The sequence below is a fragment of the Hypomesus nipponensis genome, chromosome 6, assembly GCF_054491055.1.
Source record: "Hypomesus nipponensis isolate SF chromosome 6, ASM5449105v1, whole genome shotgun sequence".
In the NCBI taxonomy this organism is placed as follows: Eukaryota; Metazoa; Chordata; class Actinopteri; order Osmeriformes; family Osmeridae; genus Hypomesus; species Hypomesus nipponensis.
In genome coordinates, this window is record NC_140366.1 from 9,760,991 (window position 1) to 9,788,684 (window position 27,694).

The 27,694-nt window shown below is 45.9% G+C and overlaps 2 protein-coding genes across 2 annotated transcripts in view; both read right to left on the bottom strand.

Annotated features, from left to right (window-relative positions):
• akap12b (A kinase (PRKA) anchor protein 12b) overlaps positions 1–21,781 on the bottom strand; it is a 39,667-nt gene extending 17,886 nt beyond the window's left edge. The window contains exons 1-2 of the mRNA XM_084700121.1: positions 21,499–21,781; positions 3,577–3,652 (exon numbers count right to left, since the gene is read on the bottom strand). Of these exons, the coding sequence (XP_084556247.1) occupies positions 3,577–3,652; positions 21,499–21,612 (190 nt within the window). The 5' untranslated portion in view covers positions 21,613–21,781. The remainder of the gene's footprint in view (positions 1–3,576; positions 3,653–21,498) is intronic.
• Positions 21,782–26,269: 4,488 nt separating this feature from the next.
• mthfd1l (methylenetetrahydrofolate dehydrogenase (NADP+ dependent) 1 like) overlaps positions 26,270–27,694 on the bottom strand; it is a 32,698-nt gene continuing 31,273 nt past the window's right edge. Inside the window, exons 27-28 of the mRNA XM_084700606.1 lie at positions 26,886–26,995; positions 26,270–26,760 (exon numbers count right to left, since the gene is read on the bottom strand). Of these exons, the coding sequence (XP_084556732.1) occupies positions 26,906–26,995 (90 nt within the window). The 3' untranslated portion in view covers positions 26,270–26,760; positions 26,886–26,905. The remainder of the gene's footprint in view (positions 26,761–26,885; positions 26,996–27,694) is intronic.

A 27,694-nucleotide genomic window follows, 5' to 3' on the forward strand; every position in this document is an offset into this window, starting at 1 on the left:
AGGTCACTAACATTCCTGGGTCGTTCTCGACGACACGCTCTCTGAGTGCCTGGGGGAGGTAGGGGCCTTGTGGGGAGGGACAGATAGAGGGATGGATAGAGGGAGGGAGGGATGGATGGATAGAGGGAGGGAGGGATGGATGGATAGAGGGAGGGATGGACAGATGAAGGGAGGAAAAGAGAGGTTAGGTTCCCTGATGCCGGAGGACGGTGAGAGAGGAGGGGCCAGCAGTGGACCAGGAGAACCAGGGGGGTCTGAGAGGGCATGGAGAAGATCTCCCCCATGGAGGCCTTCTGACTGTAACTGCTGGAATATTGACTGGTTCTCCACGTCAGCCTCTTTAGAGTACTTACATGTTAACAGTATGGATTTACACATTCGAAACTGAACTTAAGCGCTTTTATGACAAACAACTCAAAACCACACCACAGATAGCGTGTCATTGAACGAGCATGTTGTTAGTACTGTATCCTTGGGGATTTATCAAGCGAAATAGCTATCAGATGATGAGTTCTGGAAAGCCATTGCCTTCCGTGAAGGCCATAAGTCAATTTCCTAGCCGTGGATAGAGCGTGTATACACACAATAATAATAACACCAATCCCAAGCTAGATATCCATCTATTCAGTATTATACATGTAAACAGATGTTGCTGGAACAAAGAACACTTCACTTGGCATTGTTACAGGAATGAGATCCATGGTGTGGAGACTAACTGAGTTATAAGCGTGTAACATTGAAGTGTTGGAAGCTGGAGAGAATTAGTGGATCTGAGGAGTCTGAAGCCACATTGCCAGAAGAGACTCTTCTAGAACGTTCTGGCTATGTGCCAAACATCTAACCTAATGAACACACAGTCACACACCAGGCCCAGGCCGAAGGACCCCCAGCCTGTAAGGGAAATTGCTGTAACGCACACAGTTGTATCTGCCCTCTTTAGCTCTGCCAGCCAGCTGGGAGCGACAGCAGAGCGGGGCCAGAGGATTAGATCACGTATGATGTCACCCACTGAGACCAAAAAGCACCCAGGCCTCCAAAACCCTGGAATGGTCTAGAATGCACAAACACACACACAGACACACACACAGCATCTATGTGCATCCCACAGGGCAGTGAGGTCAGATACCACACAGGAAGGAAGCTGGAACCTGGCCCCATACATACTTCCTATTTATCTGTCTCCTTTTTTACCATCTCTCTTTATCTACCACCCCCCTCTCTTTTACCTTTGGCACAAACTGGTATGTACTGGTAAGAACTGGTCTGGCAGCATGTGAAACACTGGTTTGGGTGTGGTGATCTGCACTGGGATGGGGGGATTCAGAGCCTCTGTGTGCAAATGTAGGCAGAAATGCAAATCAATGCTCCTTTGACTCCAAGCAAAATAGAAAATAAAGAAAGAGAGAAAGAATGAGTTGTGTACTTGTGTGAACCTCTATGAAGTGTGTGTCTGTGTGTGTCTGTGTGTGGCCGATGAGGGGCCTGCTTTTGATGTGACATTGTTATCAGTGGAATGCTGCTTCTACTCCTGTTTCAGGCTCCAGAACCTTCTGGAGTTTTATCAAGAACCTTTCTCCCCTTCTCCCTCCTTCCTGCTCTCCAGCTCTCTCTTTCTGTCGTCTCCCTACTTTCTGTCCGTCCCTTTCTTCCCCAGTTGTCCTCTATCAGGCTCTGTAAGGCTGCTGGTCAGTGTCACCCTGCCCCAGAGACACTGTCAGAACCAGGCCTGGCAGCCTGCCCTGGTCTCTGTAAGCTGTATCTGGCTATGAGAGTAGATCATTTAAAAAAGCACAAGCTGTTTCCTCCTCCTTGTGTGGTTGAACCCTGACCACAGATGCATACCAACCTGGAGTGGAGTTCAGCTAGGGATGAACAGACTGTTGCCTCGACACGCTTACTCATCACACACACAGAACACACACACACACAAAGTATTTGACGTATGTGTGCATGTTTGTGATTTCCACAGTGATCTACTAATAACAGTCTAGCGGCTGCAAGATTATTTCTCCAACAGCTTCAAAGGCACTTCCCAGTTGGGACAATATACATCACTTACCTTCTCTGTAGCTACAAGGTTGAGGGTCACCTAGTCCATGTTACAGCTTGGTGATGTAGTTAGTCCATGTTACAGTTTGGTGATGTAGTTAGTCATGTTACAGCTTGGTGATGTAGTTAGTCATGTTACAGCTTGGTGATATAGTTAGTCCATGTTACAGCTTGGTGATGTAGTTAGTCCATGTTACAGCTTGGTGATGTAGTTAGTCCATGTTTTGGCTTGGTGATATAGACTGCTACAGCCCATATCGGGTGTAACAGGTTGGACGGGGGCTTACAAGGGTCTTGAGGGTTACTGGCTGATTCCTAAACTGATGTTAATGATATGGATGGTGAAGGTCACATTCCTTTCCTGCTATCCTTCCTTCTCTGAGAGGGACCAACCAAGCTGGAGAACCTTCCAGAGTACATCTGTCCAGAATCAACAGGACCATTCTCCACATCACCCTATCTACTTCTTCATACATGCCATTGCATTCTGTTCCTAGAGGGTGTAGAGTTACTCTATAAACGCAGAGAATCGCTTCATTAAATAGCTTATTAAATAGGTTATTGGACAGTGTGGTATGTGACATATCTGTCTGTTTTAAGTAGTGTAGAGTTACTGGTTCTCCTCTCCAGGGCGGGTTATTAAGCGGCGCAGGTCGCTCTGTGTGCGTCTAGGTCACGGCCTAGCAAATATTTAGGGAGGCCGGCCCTCCCAGTACGAGGGAGACCCTGTTAAGAACTTTTAAGAAAATAAACAAACATATCGTAAGGGGGGGGGGGGGTTGAAGGACTTTGCCGAAGCCGGTTGCCTGCCAAGCCTGTCTGCGGACGTTTCTACGGTAACAGTGGGAAAACAAAAACCCTATTCGGTGTTGTAAAGTGAACGCTGCGAAGTCTGACTAGTTACTGATTGTCTGTGAAAATCCGCCCAAATTCTCCACTACTTAAACTCCCAACTGCCTACCTGAGAATCCCAACAAGGAATGTCCCATGGGTTTAGATTAAAGACCAGACAGACAACGTACAACATGGCCTCTTGGTTGCTGTCTATCTATGCACAGTCTTTTACAGGATTAGTAATAACGACCAGGCTTACCCATTCAGTTGACATGGTGTGTGTGTGTGTGCGTGGGTGTGTGTGTGCGTGTGTGTGAGAGAGGGTATGCTGGGTATTTGAGTGTGTGTGGTACCTTTTAGAAAAGACCCAAAAAGAAAACCTTGTAGGTGTTCCTTCAATGTTGACAGAGGGATTAGGCAGGGATCACCAGCTCAGAGGGACATAACTCCACACACACACACACACACACACACACTCACACACACACACCCATGAAGACAATGGGTGGCAGGGCATTTTTGTGTTAGTCAGGGTATTTTTGACCACACACACACACAAGCAGAATCAAAATGTAAAAAAAACTCACAGACACAAACAAATATAAACAGTGTCATGACTTATCTATTCAGACAAAACACTGTCACATTTCCAAATAAACACACACACACACACACACACACAAATACACACACCTTCGGCCAGGGAATTGTCTTCTGAGTGTCCATTGAGGCTGGAGATGCTGGAGATCTGTCCATTCTTTTGCAGCAGCTACACAAGAGACAAACAGATAGAGAGACAGATTAATGACATGACATCCAAACCCAAATAAAGAGGAAATGAGCTGCCAACAACCTAATTGAACATAGATTTCACACCACCTCAGTAACATTCTGACAAACACTGGGCTTGGCAGACACACCTTATCTCCCCACTATGATTCCGATCAAGGGGCCCTGGATCACTGTAACAACAGGGGCTCTTTGGATGGGGCAAGCCTTGCTGACAGCACTACAATACAGACTAGCCGAGGGCATTGTCTGGCTAGCCTAGGCTAGGTTAGAGTAGACTAGTAGACTGTAGGGAGATAAATACTCAAGCTCCCCATAGAGAAGCTCATCTAGCTAATGGATTTCCCTCAGTCTCCGATCCCAGCGGTGTCTAGGAATACTCTGAAACATGATCCAGTCACTCAAGAGGAGAGGAGAAAGGAGCCTCTCTGTTTCAGTCTGGACATGTAAAGAACAAGAGAGAAGAGAGAGAGAGAGAGAGAGAGAGGGGAACGGCTGACATTCACAATCAACACTTTCTTACAAGTCGATGGGAAGCGAGTCTTCGCATGGAGCTAATAGGAATGATAAGAGACGCTGTGTGGGAGTGTGTGTGACAGAGAGCGAGAGACAGCAATAGAGTAAAAAAAAAAAAAAAAAAGGAAATCAAAATAATGTTGTGTATTTGACAGGTCAGTCTAACATGACACAGGAAACAATTAACATATGTGGTCCCCCCCCCCCCCACACACACACACACACACACTGTAAGGTTCTCTGCTGTTCTCATGGTGACCCTTACGAGGGTCCCTGATCCGATCTGAGAGTGTGAGACAGCAGAGGACCTTTGACCCTACCCCTTCTGGCCAACCTCATGTCTGGCATTCTCAGCATTCCATGCCCTCTTCACGAGATTCCTCAGATTAGGGGCAACTAACACCCCCCCACCCCAAAACATCTGAGTTCACCTCCTCTCTCCTGGGTCAACCCAGCATCCCCCCCCCCCCCAGGCCCCCACTTTCAAAGAAATTGCCACGCCTTCCGGAGGGTGTCTGTAATGGCATGGCTTCATTCTCGTCACAGTGACAAACATGGCCCCAGGCCCCAGTTGTGTGAGGCCATGATTGCAGGTGTCGTCAGGGACACACACTCTCTGTCCGTGATGAGGTGGGAGTGGTTAGAAGACCTTGGAGGGTTAGAATGCCTTGTGATTGGGTATAAAGAAAAAGCCGAATGCTATGATGGCAGGCATGGATAGAATATTAGCATGTTGGCTAACACACAGTTAAACACATACTGTACTTATCCATAAATATGTGTGTGAATATGTGTGTGTGTGTGTGTGTACAAATTAAATACACACCCACACAAAGTGTGTGGAGGCCATGAGAAGCCTCAGAAATGTAGATGACATCAGATAAGAGGTCAAAAGTGATGATTTTAGTCTTGTAATACATTTCCCTCACACACTGGCCAGAGGGGACTAACTCACACAAACACACATGCACAAAAGCACACACAAAACACACATTCATCATGATCCATCTGATAGGATGTTCAACTCAAATTCCTCATTCAGTCAGTCATGTCCTTGTTAAAAAGCTTTACAGTTTTGGATTATTTTCACAAGTGGTCCAGATAAGTATCTGAAGGATGTGTTTCAGCAAGTATGCCTTTTTTACTTGACTGAATATCTACTTTGGAAATGATACACGTGAGTTGTAATGACCACACAGACCCAGCTAAGGGTTAGGGTGGGGAGTTAAAAACAGACTTTCTTCCAAACCAAAAAGAAAGAAAGTCCTCAAATCAAATGTAGTTCTGCCTAATGTGACTGCACATCTATGACACTTCTCATAATTGTTGTCTCAATTTCTGTGGCTGTGTACTTTTAATTATCTGACACAGAGACATGTGTGAAGAAAGTGTGAAAAAGACAAGAGCTGGTCAGGAGGACGGCAGAGTGGTGTGACATGAGGTGTTTGTGTGAGTGTTGTGTACCTGTTGGCAGGGGGTGGGTATGTAGTGTGTGTGCTTTTCTGGCCTAGCACTTGTGATGTTGACCAAGCTTACTTAGTAAACACAGAGGCACGAGAACTTCAAACCAGCTGCTGGGCCAACCCAACACCTCTCTCTCTCTCTCTCTCTCTCTCTCTCTCTCTCTCTCTCTCTCTCTCTCTCTCTCTCTCTCTCTCTCTCTCTCTCTCTCTCTCTCTCTCTCTCTCTCTCTCTCTCTCTCTCTCTCTCTCTCTCTCTCTCTCTCTCTCTCTCTCTCTCTCTCTCTCTCTCTCTCTCTCTCTCTCTCTCTCTCTCTCTCTCTCTCCCTCCCTCTCTCCCTCCCTCCCTCCCTCCCTCCCTCCCTCCCTCCCTCCCTCCCTCCCTCCCTCATTCAACCGAGCTCCAGCAGGAAGATGTACACCTTCCCACTCCACGGAGAGGGGGTGAGAGGGACAGGGAGACACAGCTGTCCAATTAGACTAGACCTCTAATCCCCCCAGGTATGATACCAACAGCATCATTACACCAATGACCGAGCCATTGACTAGTCTCTCGGAGGTTAGCTATACACTATTGACTAATGCGGTAGCCAATGTCAGTAAATCAGCTAAATGCTAATATCTCATGGCCAACCAATTTAGCAGGGACTTAAGTTCAAACCAAAACCGTGACTGCTGAAAAAGAGCTTGATATTGGAGAGAGTCTCTCTGGAGTTGGTAATGTTACCGAGTATCAAAATAAAAATAAAGCATGAACCATGAGCCTAACAAGGTCAGAGGAAGAGAAGATCTGTAAATTTGTCGTAAATTTGTCTGATCTGGCTTCATCCCATCCCGACCCAATACCGCCAGTTAATCCCAGATTTATTGACGATGACGCATGCAGAGAAGACATAACGTTGGCCACAAAAAATGCTTCGCTTCTGCACTTCAGCTCAAAAGCAGAAACTTCAGCAAACAAGAAAGGGTTTGATGTCACAGTGTTGTGATGGATTACAAATAATGAAACACTAGGGAGTAACACACAAACTAACACACATCCACAACGACACACACAGATGAGGTCTGAAAACTCCCTCGGGGCTTATAGTTCATTCATGACAATTACCCTCATGGCCTCTGACCCCTGAAGGGATGATAGACAGATGAGAGGAAGAGATGGGAACCTACAGTACTGGAGGAAAAGAGAAGGACATAGTAGAGATGGGAAGCTACAGTACTGGAGGAAAAGAGAAGGACATAGTAGAGATGGGAAGCTACAGTACTGGAGGAAAAGAGAAGGACATAGTAGAGATGGGAAGCTACAGTACTGGAGGAAAAGAGAAGGACATAGAAGAGATGGGAAGCTACAGTACTGGAGGAAAAGAGAAGGACATAGTAGATATGGGAAGCTACAGTACTGGAGGAAAAGAGAAGGACATAGTAGAGATGGGAAGCTACAGTACTGGAGGAAAAGAGAAGGACATAGTAGAGATGGGAAGCTACAGTACTGGAGGAAAAGAGAAGGACATAGTAGAGATGGGAAGCTACAGTACTGGAGGAAAAGAGAAGGACATAGTAGAGATGGGAAGTTACAGTACTGGAGGAAAAGAGAAGGACATAGTAGAGATGGGAAGCTACAGTACTGGAGAAAAAGAGAAGGACATAGTAGAGATGGGAAGCTACAGTACTGGAGGAAAAGAGAAGGACATAGTAGAGATGGGAAGCTACAGTACTGGAGGAAAAGAGAAGGACATAGTAGAGATGGGAAGCTAGAGTACTGGAGGAAAAGAGAAGGACATAGTAGAGATGGGAAGCTACAGTACTGGAGGAAAAGAGAAGGACATAGAAGAGATGAGGAGTGAGTAGAGGGGTGGAAAACACAACCCAGTCCCATACGTCTTCGTATCTATGACACGGGTCTACACTTCTCTTTTGCCTGCCATATATACGCCAAATCCTTGTTTTACGTGCAGTTTATACGCAAGTTCCTCCCATTCATTTTTATCAACAGAAAATGTGTCTCTATCACACGCAGAACGTCATCAACTTTTTATCGATGATACGTCATCATCCGGACTCGGATTTTACGGAGATTCACGATCTCGAACCTTCCAAATGTATACTTTTTTATATTTTTTTTGTGGGGGAATTTTCACCTCAAACACATTAAATAACAAATATCAATAAATGTTTGCCACCAACACCAAGCAGCGCTGTTGTAAATAAAAATAAGATAAAATATATAACACACAAAGGCAACATAGGCTGTATACAGATGGCAGATATCTTGACTGGGCAATTATCCAGATTTTTATGTTGAAATTAAACCAGTTCCAGTGATGAAGCAATAAACCAAAAGAGGGTGGTATTTGTCTTTGATACAACACCCCCCAAGCCATGTCACGATGCCATGGAAAGGGAAAGTTCTCGTGTGAAGCCCTTTTCCTTGGTATCAATGTGTCTTTAAGATGCGTTCCATTAAAGTTAATAACTCCCTACTCAGAATCAGAATTCGGTTTATTTGCACGCAAAATAGAAGTGTAGACCCGTGTCATAGATACGCAGAAGTATGAGACTGGGTTGGAAAACAAGATAACCAGAAGAAGGGGAGAGGAAGAACACACAGACTCGACCCATCTGAGGTTTCAGAGCCCTGGAGTAAGTGTCACCCCCCCCCCCCCACATACTGTAAGTCATCTGTCCACAGACACGTCCTTCTGTCAGTCCACCCTGCTCTTCATGTGGCCCTCAGCGTACCTGCCTCCCTTCCACCTCCCTCCAGGCTGTTTCCTCTCTCCTCTGGGATCAAAGCCCAGTCCGCCCCCCGCCCCTGGCAGCACCCTCTCTGGGCTGGTGTGTGCTTGTCGAGGTGCTCTCTCAGGTCATCTACCTGTGCTCATCTGTCAGCTCCAAGGCATCACCGTCTTTCAACATCCGTCAGTGAGACACAACTCTGGTGTCACTTCAGGGGATAAGCATGCTGGGTTCTGCTGAGAACAACGCCAATGACAGAGAGTACAGTGTGTGTGTGTTCACCTGTTTGAAATTATTTTCACGGTGTATACAGTGTGTGTGTGTGTTTTACTAGTCTGCAGTGCATGCAGTGTGTGTTTTCTGCTGTTCTTGACCTGTTTGTTCTGGTTACGCTGTGCGTAGCGTGTGATCTGCTGACCTCATGCTTGAGGCAGCAAAACAGAGTGAAGAAAACTGGACTTGGCAACCCCAATGCAACTACAAACCAACAGCTGGCCACAACAGAGGCCAAGCTAACAGAGAATCTGGCCCAGCTTAATCTAATACACCTCTGCAAACTCAATCAGACCCAGCTGACCAAATTCACTGATTAATAACCATGTTACCTAACCTTCTCTGACATGAAGTCAGTAGGTTTTGATCAAACATGATCAGGTCCTGAGGCAAGTAGCAGCCAGAACTGAGAGGCATCAACCACATGACCTCAGGGTCACTCTCCTCTACCATGTCTACTGGAACGACTGAATACTTTCCATAGCGGACAGGAGGCACAATACACACACAAATCCACAAACACACACACGCATAAATGCCTACTGATCTGGTGGAGAGTTGGGTGACTTTGTCTGGGACAAGCATCCCTCTAGAGACTTCTTCCCCTCATCCCTTTCTGAGTCCTTCATTCCTCTCCTCCATTCCCCTCTCTCCCGTCCCAGTTGTCTTCAACTCTGCACACAGAGTGGAGTCTATTTAGACTGGTCCTCTTCAGATTGTATTTATAGCAGCTTTTTGGTAAAAGCCTCTACATCTGCCTTTACAAGACCAGCTGCTCCAGACCCCATAGCTCTATATAAGGCCAAAATCTGTGTGTGTGTGTGTGTGTGTGTGCGTGTGAATGAATGTGAGTGTGTGTGAAAAAGGGAAAGAATGGTGTTTTGTACAGAGTGTTAAGTAGGAAAAACAAAACATATGTCATACAACATTCACATCTCACAAGTCAGTGACCTTATTCAGACCCCAAAGAGCATTACTCTATCAATTTCAGTATTCCTTGATTTGGTCAATTTGACCATGCAAATTTATGGTTGTATCTGACAGCATCCATTCAGACAGGCACGATCCTGCCAGGGCCTGATTCTCAGTTTTCATGACTGCACAAACAAGGAAGTCATTCTTTAATGGTAAGCTGAGATCTAATCACCACCACAGAAAGCTGCTCTCCTCCCCTGGGCCAATGACAGCGGTTTAACAGCACAAGGATGACACAGGAAGGGGCTGCTGAACAAGAAAGTTTAAGGCCATCATTCATATTGCCATGGGGTAGCTAATTACAAACACATACAAATGATAAAGAACCAGCGCTACTGATAACACTAATCAACGTGCAAGCTCTTGGCCACCACACGACAGGCAAGGCCAGGAGGAAAGGGGGGAGAGAGAAGCGAAGAGGGAAAGAAAGTCACTTTTAGTCACTTTTCCTGTCTGGCTCTCTTTCTTGTCTCTCTCACTTACCTTGATAAGATTAGTCCCAGACCGTGGCCTCCAACTCCAGAACACTTGGTCACTGAATTAAGACAGATTTAGCATAGGTTCTGGGAGAAAATAAACCCTGTTTACTATTTTTAGTAAATATATATATATATATATATATATATATATATATATCAATGTTTGTGTGTGCGTGTTTGTGTGAACAGTACACCTGTTCCACAAGGTAGGTCCAACAGCTATGTACATAAATCATGACATGTATCCTCAGTGACCTCTGAACTCTACCACTATACCTCCCACTATGTGTCTGTTTTCTATCCCCTCATTCCTCCGTCCTGACCGCCTGCTACTGACAAGCCCCCCCATGTCGAAAGTCACACAGGGACAAACAAACTATAATAAAGTATTTCCTAGAGAGGGACCCCCTAGGACAGGATCACAGACAGTCCACACTGGCCAGCGCTCAACCCTGGGGACCTGGCCCTCAAACTGGGCTGAAATAATAAACCTCCCCATGGTCCTCATGGACCTCCAGCCTCTCTGCACAACTGATAAGCATCTTTAGAGGAGGTTTAAAGGGATTGGGAAGGATTTGGAAGGCCTGCTGATGAAACAAACATGGGTGTGATTATCATTAGTCGGTGCCTAAAACCAGAAAGATTTTTCTTGAAAAAAAAAGGTTGGGAAAAAAGTCAAACCTTTGCATCTTTTACTACTACAGGCATTTTATTTTCCATCTTAGTTCTGAAATCTAGACCTAGTCCTGTCTAACCCATTACGTCAAGGACAGGGTGAGTGTTTGACATGATAATGTTGACAAGATAACGTTTCACTATTGACTGAACATTCACATTGGATCCACAAAAGCTCTTGACTTTGGCTATTCATCTGAACAAATCACGTGACGGACTACACAAGAAGAAGTTAGGGAACAATCTTCAATTGTTCAGCCAGCAGGCACTTGGGCACGTGGGAAACAGAGCACCACGGGGAACATTTGATAAAATAAAAAACAGAGCAAGGACACCGGTTTATCCGCCAGTCTCCTGCTCTGCCTGATTCAATTTGGTCGGTTGAAAGATGAGATACAAAGGATATTCTGTGGTATTTTGCCATGGCGCTCCTCACATTTATGTTGTTAGCTTGCTAGCGAGGACATGTGACGGGCGGCAGTCAGCTGTGAAGCAGGAGGGGATAGGGGTAGAGTTCCGTTTATTTATTTATGAATCTCCGCAAATTATAATGACACCTTAATCTTAAATAGGTTGTGCATGAGTGGCACGAAAAGGGTTGAAGGAGTCTAATGCTAAAGCAGTTAATGCTAAAGGTTAGCATCCTCCCCCCCCCCCCCCGCTCAAACCCTCGCTGCCTGTGTGTTCCGATTTGTCATGACCTGCTGACACCCACTTCCTAGTTTTACTGTGTTCAGTGAAGAAGTTTGTTTTGACTACTTAGAGTAGCCTACCTAGCAGAAGCTTCAGTATTCAAAAGTTAGCATCGTGGGTCAAACATTATTTTCTCGACATCAACTCCATTATTGGTGTTTGACTGCAACCAGACACCCCTAACTGTACAGTACTGTACCTTCTCCAGGTGTGAGGATTGACACCACACTGATGCTGACTGGGAAAAACACACGTCCGATCCACCCACCACAGTGCCTTGTGGTTGCCAGATCCTGCTCGTGTTGCTGAGGACATCATGAACCAGACACCAGTTATCATGACCCCTCAGAGCAGAATGGAACAGAAGGCTCCTTACAATCTTTCGACTGCCTCAAGGCACTAATTACTGCCTCAGCCTCTAAAACAAGAATGTGTTGGAAGCTTTAGGCAAACCAGGTGTCACAGGTTTAAATGCAAAAATGGCCCACATAAGGGGTTGTGGGTTTGAATCCCTTTAAGGATCCCATCGAGTACTGAAATGGGTATTTTAGTGTAATACCTGATAAATAAAATGATCAGAAACGTTGATTAAACATCAGCAGAAATATCTATATGTTCTTTGTGGTTGTATTTCTGTATGTGTGTTTGTGAGGCAGGCTTCCTCCTCAATCCCGATTTATTTTCCAAGCCAACCAGTTCTGCAGACTTTGCCCCAGGGAAGGATCAATGACAGGTAGGTTGATGGATGAGAGGGCTGTATGATCAATACCGTAAGTCTAAGAGATTTTACAGCACAGGGTCAGTTCTCCACACCTACACACGTAGCCACACAAACACACACACACACACACACACAGAAGAACAGCATTTTACAAAGTGCCTTGAACGATGAATCATTTTTTGTCTTTCAGACCTCCACAAACACGTTTGGAGCACTCTGACACACATAATTGGACACACAAGTACACGTATACACACACTATAGACAACACTCCTCCAAAGAGCATCATCATTTTGAATGACGTCAACCCAGTCAACCCAGTCATCCACCCACTCCGCCTCTCTCACTGAACACAGTTTGTGCTGCATCGGGGCGAGTGTGATAAAAAATGCATGGAAGGGAGGGAGAGGGGAGAGAGTCAGAAATAGACATGAGGAGAGTGAGATGGGAACCAAACAAAGGTGTGAGCGGACAGTAAGAACAATTGTGGGAGGGGTGAGAGGAAGATAAAGAGAGAGAAGGAGAGAGAGAGAAAGAGAGAGAGAAGAGGGTGAGCGTGGCCAGGGAGACCATGTTGCTGTGTGACGTGACAGAGCTGAGCTATTTAGAATAGAACAGGGGCCTCTGGGATAGGACAGTCCGCACTGGAGGCCACAGAGCGCCTGCGTCAGCCAGATGGAAAGAAAGAGAGAGCAAGCGAGCGAGCGAGAAAGAGAGAGAGCAAGAAGAGAGAGGAAAGAAAGAGAAGAGAGAGAGACATTCACCAAACAGTGTGTTTGACAGTAAACAGTAAGTCACTCACTATCAACCTTCCCCTTTTAAGCCACAAAATGAAGGCTGGTGTTGTACAGCTCTCAGTCATAGACTACTAAGGCAGGAATATTCAGATGTGTTTTATACCAAATAGTAACACAAAGTACTGGTACTTTTAACACACACACGCCCGAGTATTATTCTAAAGTTTGCTCTTGATAAGTTTTGACATGGAAGAGCACCCAGACAGAAGACCACACGTCAAGGTGCACCTGCTCCACATTTAGCACTTCAGCAATCCATTTCCACACAGCCTTGAAACCTTCACACAGCATTAGCACGCTAAACCACCGTCCGTGATGAATAGACATGGTGAATTAGCTTAGCCTTTACCTTAGCAAGTGTTTGTGGGTGGAAACAGATCAGGATCAGTGGCTCTTATGTTAACTTGGGGCTAGCATGGATTACATCACAGCATCATGAACCAAATCCCTCAATGTGCAAAATGTCCTCATGTGACATCAGAAAAGTCTCTCCCACCATCGTTTAGAGAGCAATACCCCCTAAACACACGCCAAATACAGAACAAGCGTTGGGTTCAGCCTCAGAGAAACAGCTGACTTCAGCAACGCGCTCATCGAGGGAATCTGTATGTGGTATATGGCTGCAGCACAAGATTGATCCTCTCGCAGTAAGAAATGTAGTGGTTATGTGGTCCTTTTGGTACATGCTGACTCATGACTACATGACTAGCCAATATTGTCGTAAAAGGAAAAATACGGAATGTATGTACAGCATCTAGCTTTATATTTTATATTTAGTCATTTAGCAGACACTCTTATCCAGAGCGACTTACAGTAAGTACAGGGACATTCCCCCCGAGGCAAGTAGGGCGAAGTGCCTTGCCCAAAGACACAACGTCAGTTGGCACAGCCAGGAATCGATCACGCAACATTCTGATTACTAGCCCGATTCCCTAACCACTCAGCCACCTGACTCCCCTGCTTTTTGGCTCCTGCTATCTCTTTCACCCTTTCTCTTGGATGTAGCCTGAATAAGACATCAAACTCTGCTGTGTTCCAATCACAATGATTTATTTGACGCAGACAGCTTGGTACACTCCCCAGGGTGCGGTGAACACCCTGGACCCTGCTGGCCACATCTAGGCCACTCAATATCGCACCGTCATCGTGACACGCCGCCCCCAACGGGCCCCTGGGAAGACCAAACCCCTCCCCACACACACCTCTGCATCTGAGCTCATCGCTTTTTGGAATGAGGAGCTGAGAAAATCAATCAGACACTTCTGAGGGGTGCAATCTGTATGTGAGAGTGTACGTGCTTGTGTGTGTGCGTGTGTGTTTTTTTCTTCTGCTCACCCAACATCTTTTTTTGTATTCTTTGGGTTGGACCGAGAGCAGGGGTTCCCAATCCTGGTCCTCTGGCCTCCCTGCCCTGCATGTTTTAGATGTTTCCTTGTTCCAACACACCTGATTCAAATGAATGGTCGTTAGCAGGTTTCTGCATAACTACATAACGACCCATTCATTAGATTCAGGTGTGTTGGAGCAGGGAAACATCTAAAACATGCAGGGCAGGGAGGCCCGAGGACCAGGATTGGGAACCCCTGACCTAGAGGAATATGGTATTCCCTGCCAATCCCACTCAAATCCCTCTGCTAACACTGGTCAGGAAACACGTATAGTGCACTGCAAATGCATCTATCAAAAATCGACATTAAAACATATTCATTTGAGCAATTGGGACACTTCTGATACTGGTGGTAAGATGGCGCCCATTTCTCTTCAATGTTCTCCTGCTTCTTGTAGTTTACATATTTGTATTTAAACTACAATACTACAAAACACAAGGGAATTTTAAGATATCCTTAGCATAAATATTCCGAACTATCCAGGTCCCTACCACCAACTCCCCTTCTAATCTTCTGCCTTTGCTGTTTGGGGTTTGTCTTTCCTCAAACCTCATTATTGTCTTTCTGGTTCAAACTCCTAATCAGAGAAAATCACAATCACAAAAGAACTGTCCTTTTTTTAGATACCCAAACACACAAGTCCATTCTTTCCTGTGAGAGCGCTGGCACTTGATCTGACATGAGGGAAATGGTAGGATGGAGGGATGGGGAGTGTGGGAGGACAAACACTAATTACAAGCAATCCTCTTTCCATTTCCCAAAACAGAGAGAGAAAAACAACACCGGAATTCTGGGAATAAAACATTGTAACATTGATAGAAGGTCAGCTCTGTTTCAAGAGCCCTATCAGCCCTACCCCACCACATCCCCTCGCATGTGAGCAAGATAAAGGAGTAACAGTGGTTACTGATCACGTAAGATGCACATGCACACTGACTCATACCGTGCTAACACACAGTACTGTATTTCTTCCCCGTCTAAATAAGTTATCTCCTCTACCTTCCTCCTCCAGCTTTGAACTTGATTATATCTCTCTCTCTCCTTCGTTTTCATTGAATCTCTCTCGACCCTCCTTTTCTTCTCCTGTGACTTCACATGCATACATGCCTGCACCCCCCTGGACGCACACCAGCACACACACACACACACACCTACCATCCCACACACACTAACACACACCTAGCCCCCCCCATACACACACACCTACTCTCCCTTACACACACTAACACATGTACAGAATCTCCCAACACAAACTAACACACACACACAACCCACACACCCCAACACACACAGTCACATCACTCCCATTAGGCTCCAGCTGAAGACAGAGGTGGTTCATTAGCATCCCTGATACCTGATGTCTGGAGTCTTGTTCCTCTACAACTGGAACAAAGTCACACACACACACACACCTGACATTAAGGGCTCTTTTTGCCCATCTCACTCTCAACCCTTGTCATCAGTGTCCTTTTAACAAAGGAGGGGTGGGCTGGGGAGGAGGGAGGGAGGGAAAGACACGGAACAATCCCTCAATTCATCTCTTTATGTCCCCCTGCCTAGGTTTTCCCTTTCTTCCTCACCCTCCCTCTTTGTCGCTCTCTCTCTTCCTTACCCTCCTTCTCTCTCTCTCTTCCTTACCCTCCTCTCTCTCTCTCTCTTCCTTACCCTCCTTCTCTCTCTCTCTCTCTCTCTCTCTCTTCCTTACCCTCCTTCTCTCTCTCTCTCTCCCTTACCCTCCTTCTCTCTCTCTCTCTCTCTCTCTTCCTTACCCTCCTTCTCTCTCTCTCTCTCCCTTACCCTCCTTCTCTCTCTCTCTTTCCCTTACCCTCCTTCTCTCTCTCTCTCTTCCTTACCCTCCTTCTCTCTCTCTCTCTCTCTCTCTCTCTCTCTCTCTTCCTTACCCTCCTTCTCTCTCTCTCTCTCTCTCTCTCTCTTCCTTACCCTCCTTCTCTCTCTCTCTCTCTCTCTCTCTCTTCCTTACCCTCCTTCTCTCTCTCTCTCTCTTCCTTACCCTCCTTCTCTCTCTCTCTCTCTTCCTTACCCTCCTTCTCTCTCTCTCTCTCTTCCTTACCCTCCTTCTCTCTCTCTCTCTCTTCCTTACCCTCCTTCTCTCTCTCTCTCTCTTCCTTACCCTCCTTCTCTCTCTCTCTCTCTTCCTTACCCTCCTTCTCTCTCTCTCTCTTCCTTACCCTCCTTCTCTCTCTCTCTCTTCCTTACCCTCCTTCTCTCTCTCTCTCTTCCTTACCCTCCTTCTCTCTCTCTCTCTTCCTTACCCTCCTTCTCTCTCTCTCTCTCTTCCTTACCCTCCTTCTCTCTCTCTCTCTCTTCCTTACCCTCCTTCTCTCTCTCTCTCTCTTCCTTACCCTCCTTCTCTCTCTCTCTCTTCCTTACCCTCCTTCTCTCTCTCTCTCTTCCTTACCCTCCTTCTCTCTCTCTCTCTCCTTACCCTCCTCTCTCTCTCTCTCTCTCTCTCTCTCTCTCTCTCTCTCTCTCTCTCTCTCTCTCTCTCTCTCTCTCTCTCTCTCTCACACACTCTCAGAAGGGACACCCTCTCTGGTGGAGGTCCAGTGGGTTTACATTTGCATTTAGTCATTTAGCAGACGCTCTTATCCAGAGCGACTTACAGTTAGTACAGGGACGTTCCCCCCGAGGCAAGTAGGTAAAGTGCCTTGCCCAAGGACACAACGTCATTTGGCACAGCTGGGAATCGATCTGGCAACCTTCAGATTACTAGCCCGATTCCCTCACCGTTCAGCCACCTGACTACCCTGGTTCCTTCCTGTTTTGGGGCTGGTGCACACAGGGGCCTCCTGCCTGTCCCTCTCCAGACCATCCTAAATGGTGGCTCTGTTCCACCCCCTCCCCTACTCCCCTCCTCCCCCCTCCCCTCCTTCCCCCCTCCCAGTCCTGCTCCTCCCCTCGTTTGTCCGTCTGTCTGTCGGCCCCAAACAGGATAATCATAACAGGAGCCAGATAACACAGACCTCCTTAACTCAAAACATATGAGCCATTTATGCAATACGGCCATAACAATGCAAACATACAACAACATGTTGCTATGTTGTCAGCATGTTTTTCTGTTGCACGGAGTGCACTGAATGCCTGCCTATTGGAGCTAGCATGTGATGAGCTACAGGTTATATGTGTCGGGCGCATTGTCCGTGTGATAGTAAGTTGGTACGCATGTTTGGTTGGTTAGTGCTGTGTAGGACTGTGCATTCCTGGATTGAAACAGCTGTTTTTGTGGGCGGCAAAAGAAAACAATGTATTTAGGCTCCCACCCAGCCAGAGAGAGGGAAGTGAACGAGGAAATAATAGAGGGAGGAAGGGAGGGAGAGGCGATAGCGAGATGGAGAGATAGAGACGGAGAGAGAGAAAGGGAAAGAAAGAGAGGCAGAGAGAAGAACAAAAACAACATTTCAGAGTTTCAGACCCAATGTCTGCGTTGGCTGTCTGAGGGATCAAGTGTCCCATTGGCGAGCGTCCCCCCGCCCATAAACACACACACACACACACACAACATAGGCCCACAATGTGTTTTTGGTGGTGGGAAGTGTTTAGGGGAGCACGTACTCAGCCATGGGCCCGTCGTTGACCTACTTCTGAGCAGTGATGGCGGGGGACGAGGAGTGCGTCTGGGTGGAGGGAGGGGGAGTGGCCGTACAGGGGCATTGCTCAAATTCCTGGGGGCAGTTGAGAGGATGTTTATGGAGCACATCTCAAGCAGAGAGGCTCCATCCCTGAGAAGACACATCTTCGTCCCCAGTGTGTCGGAACCTTCTGCTCTATCCCCACTGTCTAATCACCCTCTACAACACCGGTGTCTCCTGCATAGACTGCTTTATCCTCAAATATGAAACGGATTAACATTTCCATTTACAACATCCGATCTACACATCCTGAACTTTGGCCAGTGAGGTTTTTTGATTGGATTTAACGTTTGGACTGTAGCTCAGTGGTTCTCAAACCTGTCCTCAGGGACCACCTGTCCTGCATGCCGCTCCAACACACCTGATTCAAATGCATGTTCGTTACCAGGCTTCTACAGAGCTTGATAACAACCCATTCATTTGAATCAGGTGTGTTGGAGCCGGGGAAGCATCTAAAACATGCAGGACCGGGGGTCCCTGAGGACAGGTTTGAGAACCACTGTAAGCTCAACACGCTGAACCCTGCACCCCTATAAACCAAAGATGCCCGTTAAAGTTCAGAGGTTGGAACAGCCCATTTTGGACAGGTCATGGGGTTGTACTGAAGGTCGGGGTCCTCCATGGCTTTAGAGGTCACAGGGCTAGCTTTCTAACCAACACTCAGGATAATTATAAAGATGGTTATAGTTTTGTGGCATGATTCTTCAGTTCTTCTTTCTAAACCAGTTATACTTTCATTGTGTTGTTCTAGTGAACAGGTGGCCATTACCACCAGTCTGTCATGTGAGTTCCCAATTCATCCATCATGTACACTGTGGAAGATAGAATGAAACCGTTTTAAAGATTTCTAAAGATGACTTTCAGTAAATGTTGACTTTTAGTAGATGAAGTCATCCATAAAAGCATGAATTAAAGCCAGGTTAAACTGAGCACTCTTGGCAACATAATGGGTTTAGTAGAGGAAGCCTTTGGCATTGTCACTGATAATTAAGTTCAGCTAGTAGATCTAATCATTCACCCCCTTGTTGCACCTAAATATGTACACATGCAGAACATTGCTAACAATCTTGAGAATAATCTCATATGCAGTTTGTCCCAATAAAATGTTCCTTCAAATTTTTCATGGTTATCCAATGTCTTGGGTTAAACCAATTTAAATTTAGTGGAGGAAAATAAATTATGAACTTATTATGAAGACATGATTGTGTAAAGAGCTATTCAATCCCACAAATTAATTTGTTTCAAATATGCAATCCAAGATTGAGTGGCTGGGGAAACCTGGTGATGTGGTTGTCAGAGATAGCACTGGATGACAGAAGCAGCATTGTCAACACAATTTTCGAACCTGCCAGGTTGCTACACGCAGGGACGCCTCGTGATGAGCAATTTAGTAGCATACATATCACCTTGTCCTTGCTGCAGTCACAAAGCACAATGCCTTCATAGTGGGGTGGCAGGACTGGGGGTGGTGTGAAAACACCACATATCTGACATCGGGTTGTCAAAATGTGACAGATGAGCGTTGCTGAGGCGATGCTTGTGTCAGCTAGCTCAAGTATGCAAATGACCTCTAACTTCCACGTTAACCAAATAACCTGGAGCCACAGGGGAAATGATGTCACACAGCCAGGTAAACCAACACACGCATGCTTTATAGTGAGCCAGCCAGGTAAACCAGCACACATATGCTTTATAGTGAGCCAGCCAGGTAAACCAACACACGCATGCTTTATAGTGAGCCAGCCAGGTAAACCAGCACACATATGCTTTATAGTGAGCCAGCCAGGTAAACCAACACACATATGCTTTATAGTGAGCCAGCCAGGTAAACCAACACACACATGCTTTATAGTGAGCCAGCCAGAGTTTGACAGCACCAAACTATGTGAGAACAGCTAAAGAAGCGACAGGGCCAGTTAAAGAGGAATCGAAAGCAATGGCTCTTCTTAAAATGCATTATCTGTGTTGGTGACTCCCTTTCTAATGTGTTATCTGGTGACCTTTAACTGTGAAACCGAAGGACCTCTGTGGCCTCCCACCTAGAAAAAGATCAATAGCATCAATCCGCTAAACCATGCATGAAAACAGCAGGTGGCAAAACGTACAAAGCCATTAGAGGATGACAAACCCTCAAGACTTATTCACGCGATCACAAGGAACAGAGAGATCGAGAGGCGGAGGGAAAGAACAATTCATACTGTGGCAAATCCATAGCCCATCTGGAGTCAGTCATCTCATGTTACAGTACAACACAAGCGTCAGTGATGGTAATCAGGAGCTTCCAGCAGCAGGAACACAGAACACTGTGCCAGGACCAAGCTCCCCTGGAGACCGAGACCAGCCACTGGGAGAGCTGGAGTGGGCCTCGTCATATATCACCAGCTAGATATGATATCAGGAGGAGATACGGAAAGGAAATATTGCTAATATGTGTTCCAACAGTTGACCAGTTGCCTCCTGTGCCCTGTCCGTTGTCACATCAGGCCAGGCTGTGTTCGTGTGGACCTTGCCTACCACTCATTTCACTCAACTTCCTGCTGTTGCCAGATCTTCTTCACAGAATATAGGCTATCTGGACCTGTCGTTTGCTTGATGTATGGGTCAGACAGCAGTGCTGTGGAAGTTATGTATCCTATGTACTAGCATGTAATGGGACCACCACATGAAGAGCACCATAACATCACACTGTTTAATTAGATGGCACATGTGATTATTGACTAAAGACTGTTCAAGATCGCAACCAAACAACACCAGAGATGGACTGTATAGTGTATTAGTTATTACATAATAGCCTGGTTAGGGGAGACATAATCAGGACACAGGTGAAGTTGATGTAAATTGAACCTATTTTGCAGTGTAGAAGCTCCAAAATATGCTCAAATATGTAGGTCTTTATAAAGGCATTGCATTGATACATAAATGATACATCAGCCAAAGTTAATACAATCATCAACTAATTTATTCCATCAACTGTTATGCAATGTGCTTCAGTACCTAGTCTGTAGTGCGATTTATTAAAAGCAGTTGACTATTGGTTTCAGAGGCCAAATGGAAGGCGACAGTAAAAGTACATGACCGTAAATTGAGACCGAGCAGTGCTGCTGACGTTTTTATTACTGCGGAGCGTATACCCACGGCATAGAATACCTTGCTGCAGACACCTCGTTGCATTACTCAGCAAAACCTTAAAAAAGTGGTAGAGCTCCTATTTCATCCAGCAAGCCGAAGTCAGTGGATAGTCGGAATAAAAGGTGTTGAACGGAAATTATCAAAGTGTAAAGATTAGGCCACTCGGTAACTTGATTAGCATTAATCAAAATAAATGCAGCAGCGTGAGAACTGCGTTAGTTAAGCGCAAAATGGGCTGCTTCAGTGTTGTCCGTGGCGAGACTGCGACTGCTGGGACAGTGACTTAATTGTATGGGCTCAGGAGTCGCCGTTAACCCACAGAGCATCCATTTACCTTGGCATCGACACCGCTGTCCTCCTGGGTCGTGTTCACCTCGGCACTCAGCTTCTCCGCTGACGCATCTTCTTGAATCTTCCCGTCCCGTTGCGCTGAGGTCTGTGCTCCCATGGCGAAAACCTCACGTTCTCCTCTTTGGCTTCTTATTGTCTGGAAACCACAGCAAACGCGATCAAAATATGAAAGAAAGTCGTTGACTACAGCAAGTAGGGTATCCGAGCGCCCAAAATGAGTCCTGATGAACTGCTCAAGGGTAGTCGAGGTCTGAAGTGATGAAACCAGAGTGCCAACGAACTCTTTTAGGACCCCCCCCCCCCTCCCCTCAATATCACATGGACCACTAGTGCGCCGCGGCACGCCTTGCAAAACCAGAGGAGCTCAGGGATAGCGACCTGATAGAGGGGCGCAGCCACGCAGTAAACAATGTATCGCCTTTAGCCTACCTTTCCAAATGAATTCGCCCAGACATTTAACCCATGATTTCAAAATGAGATTATGGATTCGTAATACTTGGGCTTTACTTGAGGCTGGGAGAAGCACCTGCTGCCTTGAATTTTCACATTAACGTTTTACATTATAATAGGTAAATGCCATTCTCTCTCTCTCTTTGTTTCTCTGTCTCTCATGTATACACGCTGATGGTTTGTGGATGTCTACATAATGAACAGAGTACGGGGCACGCGGGCTTGAGTGGCAGCGTTAATTGCGGGTTTGGCCGCGCGCCATCAACTACAGTAGCTAGCATTTTGTATGGAATTTCGGGAGCACAAATTAAAGGCCTCTGCACAGGACTAAGCCAAGTTCACACAAGCCTAGACTGTGGCTCTACCGCTAAAACCTATCCAAATCTCGATAGCTCAACAAAAACAAACAAAAAACGTAATCAAAACTTTTATGGGACACTGTTGGCCTATTTAACATCTCTCATGCAACAAAAACAAATATGGCTACCGTTATGGCTACTAGCCAATATTCTGAATAACAAAAAAACTATGCATTGCAAAATGTAATAGGTTGTAAATATGTAAGCTTTAAACATGTCAATATGGCATATAATGTCATCCATGTGAGTTTTTAGACCTACTACTAATGTGCCAATAAGATGGGAACCAACAGGCATACAGTATATACGTGTGCATAGGTTTTTAAATCAGCCCTTCCCTAACACAGCACAGGTCCTCTTTAGACTGATGACGCACGCATCACTGAAATGGAATTTACACTAATAAACTATGCTAATTAACCTGGTTAGCAGCAGGGTACATAGCAATTAGTGATATTAGCCCCTGATGGAACCAGTCAATTTCCTTTGATTGCCAGACAAAAGTACCTTCTCTAGAACATCAAAGATGCACAAAACGGTGTCTGCTTACCCAAAGTTCTAAATTCAGGGAAATGATTGGGTGCATGCCATAACGCACCTCTGTGCATTATTAAACCATTTTAACTAACTTTGTGGGACTAATAGATTCTAACCCTAAAATGTTGTATTGTGCCTGTCAATGTGGTTGCCGATTACTCTTATCTTTTAAGTATTTTAAGTGTGTCACCATCAGCGTTGGACCATCAAAACAACTAACCTCAGCTTTAACCAAATGCACCTCTCGCAGAACCAACACACAATGCCTTTAAGTTCAACAATGACAAATATGTTTTATGGCTAACTAGATTCAGGCCCTGCCATGAGAAGTGTACAAAATCAGTCCAGACAGATATCTCATGAGGTATTAGCGCACCAGTGAACAAAACAACTTTACCCCCCCCCCCCCCCCCGCACCGCCCATCCCCTAATACACCACTTCTGTTGTTCTCTAACCATATTTCAAATTACCAAATTATCATTCACATGTCTACATCCCGAGGACATACAACGCATGCCATACTTGTAGCCTACTACACATTTTTTATATTCACTGTCAAAGTTCGCTGCCGCAAACCACGCGTTTCTTGCCAGACTGCACGGTCAATTTAAGGTGTTGAGAAACGTCTCTGTCTTGCGGTAACCCCGTGAAAAAAAGAAAGAGGGACCCTTTCGCATCTGGGTCGAGTTACACTCGTTTAACGGGGAGGGGTATACCGTATGCTACGAACTAACCGCTAACGGTTACAGACAAACACTGCTGCTAGCACAGACAGACCAGCCAAATTATGTTGTTAGAAAAGAACCGAGGGAGGTGGGGAAAGACAAATGGCGAGAGAAAAAAGGGGAGCGCCAGGTCTGGTCCTTGCACTAACTGCATAGATCATCTGTTGTGGGAAAAAAATATGTTTATCTGAAATACCAGAATGAAGGCCCCCAGGTAGACTACAGCCACATCTATGAGAGCGGGAGAAAGTGCATGAAGAGAGGGAGAGAGGGTGTGTGTGTGTGTGTGTGTGTGTGTGTGTGTGTGGGGGGGGGTAATGGTCTGTAAGAGGTATAAACCTGTTGTCCTTCAAACACACCAGAGGCCCTGGAACCTTGACATTCCAGAACAGGTTGCAAGGTTCCGTCTATAAAAAGCGCCCTTGTTTAGATATACACACATTTTTCCCTCTATCCATCTCACTCTGCATATTTCATACCATGTAATCAGGACAGGACTAACACGCACACTTTCCCCACATGTACCGTGCACTCTCTTCTTACATGTAATGCCATCTCCCAAATCCAGTACAGTTGTAATTTCCTTTTACAACAGCAGCACACAGGGATAGTCCCCATGGTGTAATGCTCTACCTCTGGGATGGAAATGTGATATGGACTACTGAAAACACACATTACACTTATTGTGAAGATACTACACTATACATGTGCTGCCACATCTGGCCTACAGCGAGATGCTGCAGCTGAGTGCAGAGCCAACCTCCAGCTCAGAGAGAATCTCTGGGCAGGGTAGTGCTCTTTAGTGTTTGGACCTTCCGTCGATGAGTGACCTTCCCTGTAGCCGGGAAATCAACCGCTGATGTCATCGAAAACATGGAGGAGGAAAAGGAGGGGAAGAAGGAAGGGAAGAAAAGAGAGGGTGAAGAGGGGGAGAAGGGGTGGAATAGGGGAGGATCTCATTAACGTGAAAGCCTCACTGGAAGTGCAGTGGTCGACTAACACATCTCATACACACTCTCACACACACACTCTCTCACATACACACACAGTATCAACACTGGGCACTTGTTAACAACATACTCGGTTCTGAACAACAGACCTGCTGACCACCCCACTGTCCAGGAAGCAGGGAGACAGCGTGCAGACGTAAACACGGCCATAGACTAAATGAACGCCTATGGACTGTGTGAACAGGCAGGGCAGGTAGACAAGCCGAGTTGGAAAGAGAATGAACGCGAGAGAAGAAGCCAAAGGGAGTGACGTGGGTAAGAAACTGCAAGGACACAGGAGACTGAAAGGTATCAACAGGATGAGCAGTAAAGATGGAGCCCGCCACATGGCACAGGAGAAATAATACGCATGTGGGTTGAGAGTATGGAGTAGATTAGTTGATGACTCGGTGTATGGGGTGAGACTGTGCAGTCGAGTACCAGGGCCTGGTGTGTATGGTGAGGTGGGAATGGCCCCCTTAGTGGTCCTCTACAGAGGCAGGGGCTGCAGGGGTTGAGTTCATTTCCCCCCCATATGGGACACAGCCCCCCTCCTTGTTCGACCGGTCTACCCTGTCACCAGACTAAAGACACAGGGGTTGGCTACTGCTCCACACGTAGCAATGCAGCAAACATGTTCAGTTGTGAGTGCTGTAGTTTCACTGTGGGACAGTGTGATCCCATCTCACATGCAGGTGTAGTTTTGTACTTTTGTGACACAACATTAAATGCCAGGGACCTGTCCTTGGTACTGAAATTATACTATGCTTAATGCTAGCCTATCCTTAAAATAGCATGAATGGCCACAGTACAAACAGTAATTTCAGTTAAATGTGGTCAACACGATGAGGGTTGTATACTGCTTTGCGCAACGTAAACACTAACCAACTTGACAGGACAGGGACTCTCCAGAACATTTCCTTGGCACGACAAAGACCTGTAAATCTGTCATCGCCCAGGGGAAGTAAAAAAATAAAAAGTAGACTTGGCAAATAATACACAGCATATAGAATTACAGCCCCTTCTGTATGTGAGAATGAGTGCATTCCTGCCCTCTCTGACAGTGGGGGCACACACTGTATTTACAGAAAAGGGTGGTGGTGGTGGTGGTGGGGGGGGGGGTGAACAGCAGAGGGAATAACAGAGTTAGCAGGTGTGGAATGTCAAAGCTATGACACAGTCAAGCAAACAAGTGCACACATGCACACGAGCACCACGTATCAACACAAACATCCCATAATGACAGGCGCTGATAATCCGGCGTGCTGCGAGCGTGCCGGCTGATGAGGCCTTGTTTTCAGGCGTACCTTCTCAATAAAGACCCCTGAGGATTAACACATGGAACATATGCTCAACTGTGTGTGTGTGTTTATGAGAGAAAGTGTGTGTAATGCATGCTTGTATTGTTGCAAGAGTATTTGTATGAGTATGGGCATTCCGCACACACAGGAATGCATACTCGTGTGCTTTACACATTAATGAATAAGTGCATGTCCTCGTTCCTGAATAAGAGCATTTCCCTCAAACCCCTAAACAGTCGACCATGTGCTCAGAGACTGTCGAGAACATCCACAGGAAGTGGGTCTTCTTGGTCAATAACATGTAAACAGCCTCTGTTCACCTCCTGGTGATGCACATACACACTCAGCATGTCATGTATTAATATTTATGAATATATTTTTTTATTACTTGCTGGCATTTGTTGAAATTTTTATTAAGGCTGAGGATTTCTATATAAAGTCACGCAGTTAGGACTCACACAATCCGAGATTCACACAGTCAGCAGGATTTTCTCTGGTTCGGAAATGTTAGGCTACATTAAAAAGAGCTTGTGCGCATAATACTTTCTGAATCTGGTTCAGAAATACTGCATTAAGTAAAATAAAGTTAAGACACAGGTGTATAAAAAAAAAAATCAGCAGCTATAGAATCTTAAACAAACAACTTTATGGCTTAATTTGATAAAAGTAACTTAAAATACGTTCCTTTTCAACTCAAACTACTGAAATCGTTTAAAGACAAATAAAAAAAGACCCCTGCTTGAGAGGTCTGGCTTGGCTTAACAAGGATGATGTGCAAAATGATGCCACCAGTAATAAAGCGTGCCTTGAGACTCCTTCCTGTGTCGGCGGAGGTCAGAACAGCGATGGAGCCAGAAGAGGCTTGATCCTGCAGCCACGCCCCCTGTAGGGAAGGAGGAAGACAAGAGTTTGGAGTCAAGAACACGACCCAGAGCAATGCAGTGGGCACATTTAACTCTCTTTCAAAAGTAAACACGCACACACACAAAAAAAAGCATGTTACTGTACCTGTTGAGGTTGGAGCGTGCTCAGAACAGCCCGGTGATTTCCTCGGTGACAGGGTCAAGGTCGATGTCATAGAAGCAGGGGCGTGTGGGCAGGCCTGGCATGGTGCTCATCTGTGTGTGTGGGAGAGAGAGAGAGAGAGACAGACAGAGAGAGAGAGACAGAGAGAGAGAGAGAGAGAGAGAGAGAGAGAGAGAGGGGGAGGGGGAGGAAAGAGAGCTATTAGGAAACTCAAATATCAAACCAGTGACAAGAGAGGTTGGAGGTGACTTAAAAATGGCACTGATGGAGAGCATTAACAATTAGCTTACAAGTTTTGAGGTAATTTTTAGTTTATCATACACACCAACAAACTGTCCATCTCTGGTTTGGGTGATTTAGAGGTCGAACTTCTTTAATGAATTAACTAGCAGTGACGCAGAGAGATAACCACAGTCACTAACATTTTAATGTAAATTTGACAGGGGCAAGATGAACAACATAGACCCCAAATGAGATTAGACAAATCAGCGGGGGAGGCGGCGGGCAAGAGAGGTTGGAGATGATTGGACGAGAACCATGATTGAGGGGCAATGTGGTCCAATAGGGCAAAGCCTGCAGAGATGGTCAATAGATGCATCCAAGTCATGGGTGAGTCATTAAAATTGTATGAGTCTGTGTGCTGGGCTGAATCTGCTGGGTCAGCGAAAACAGGAAGATTATGTAGCTGTTGCTAGGGAGGGAGGAGACCAAAGAGAAGGATACAAAGAACATAAGCTCAGGCATGATGTGAAGAGTGTAGTTTGACCCAGTGGTCATCCAGATCTGCACCC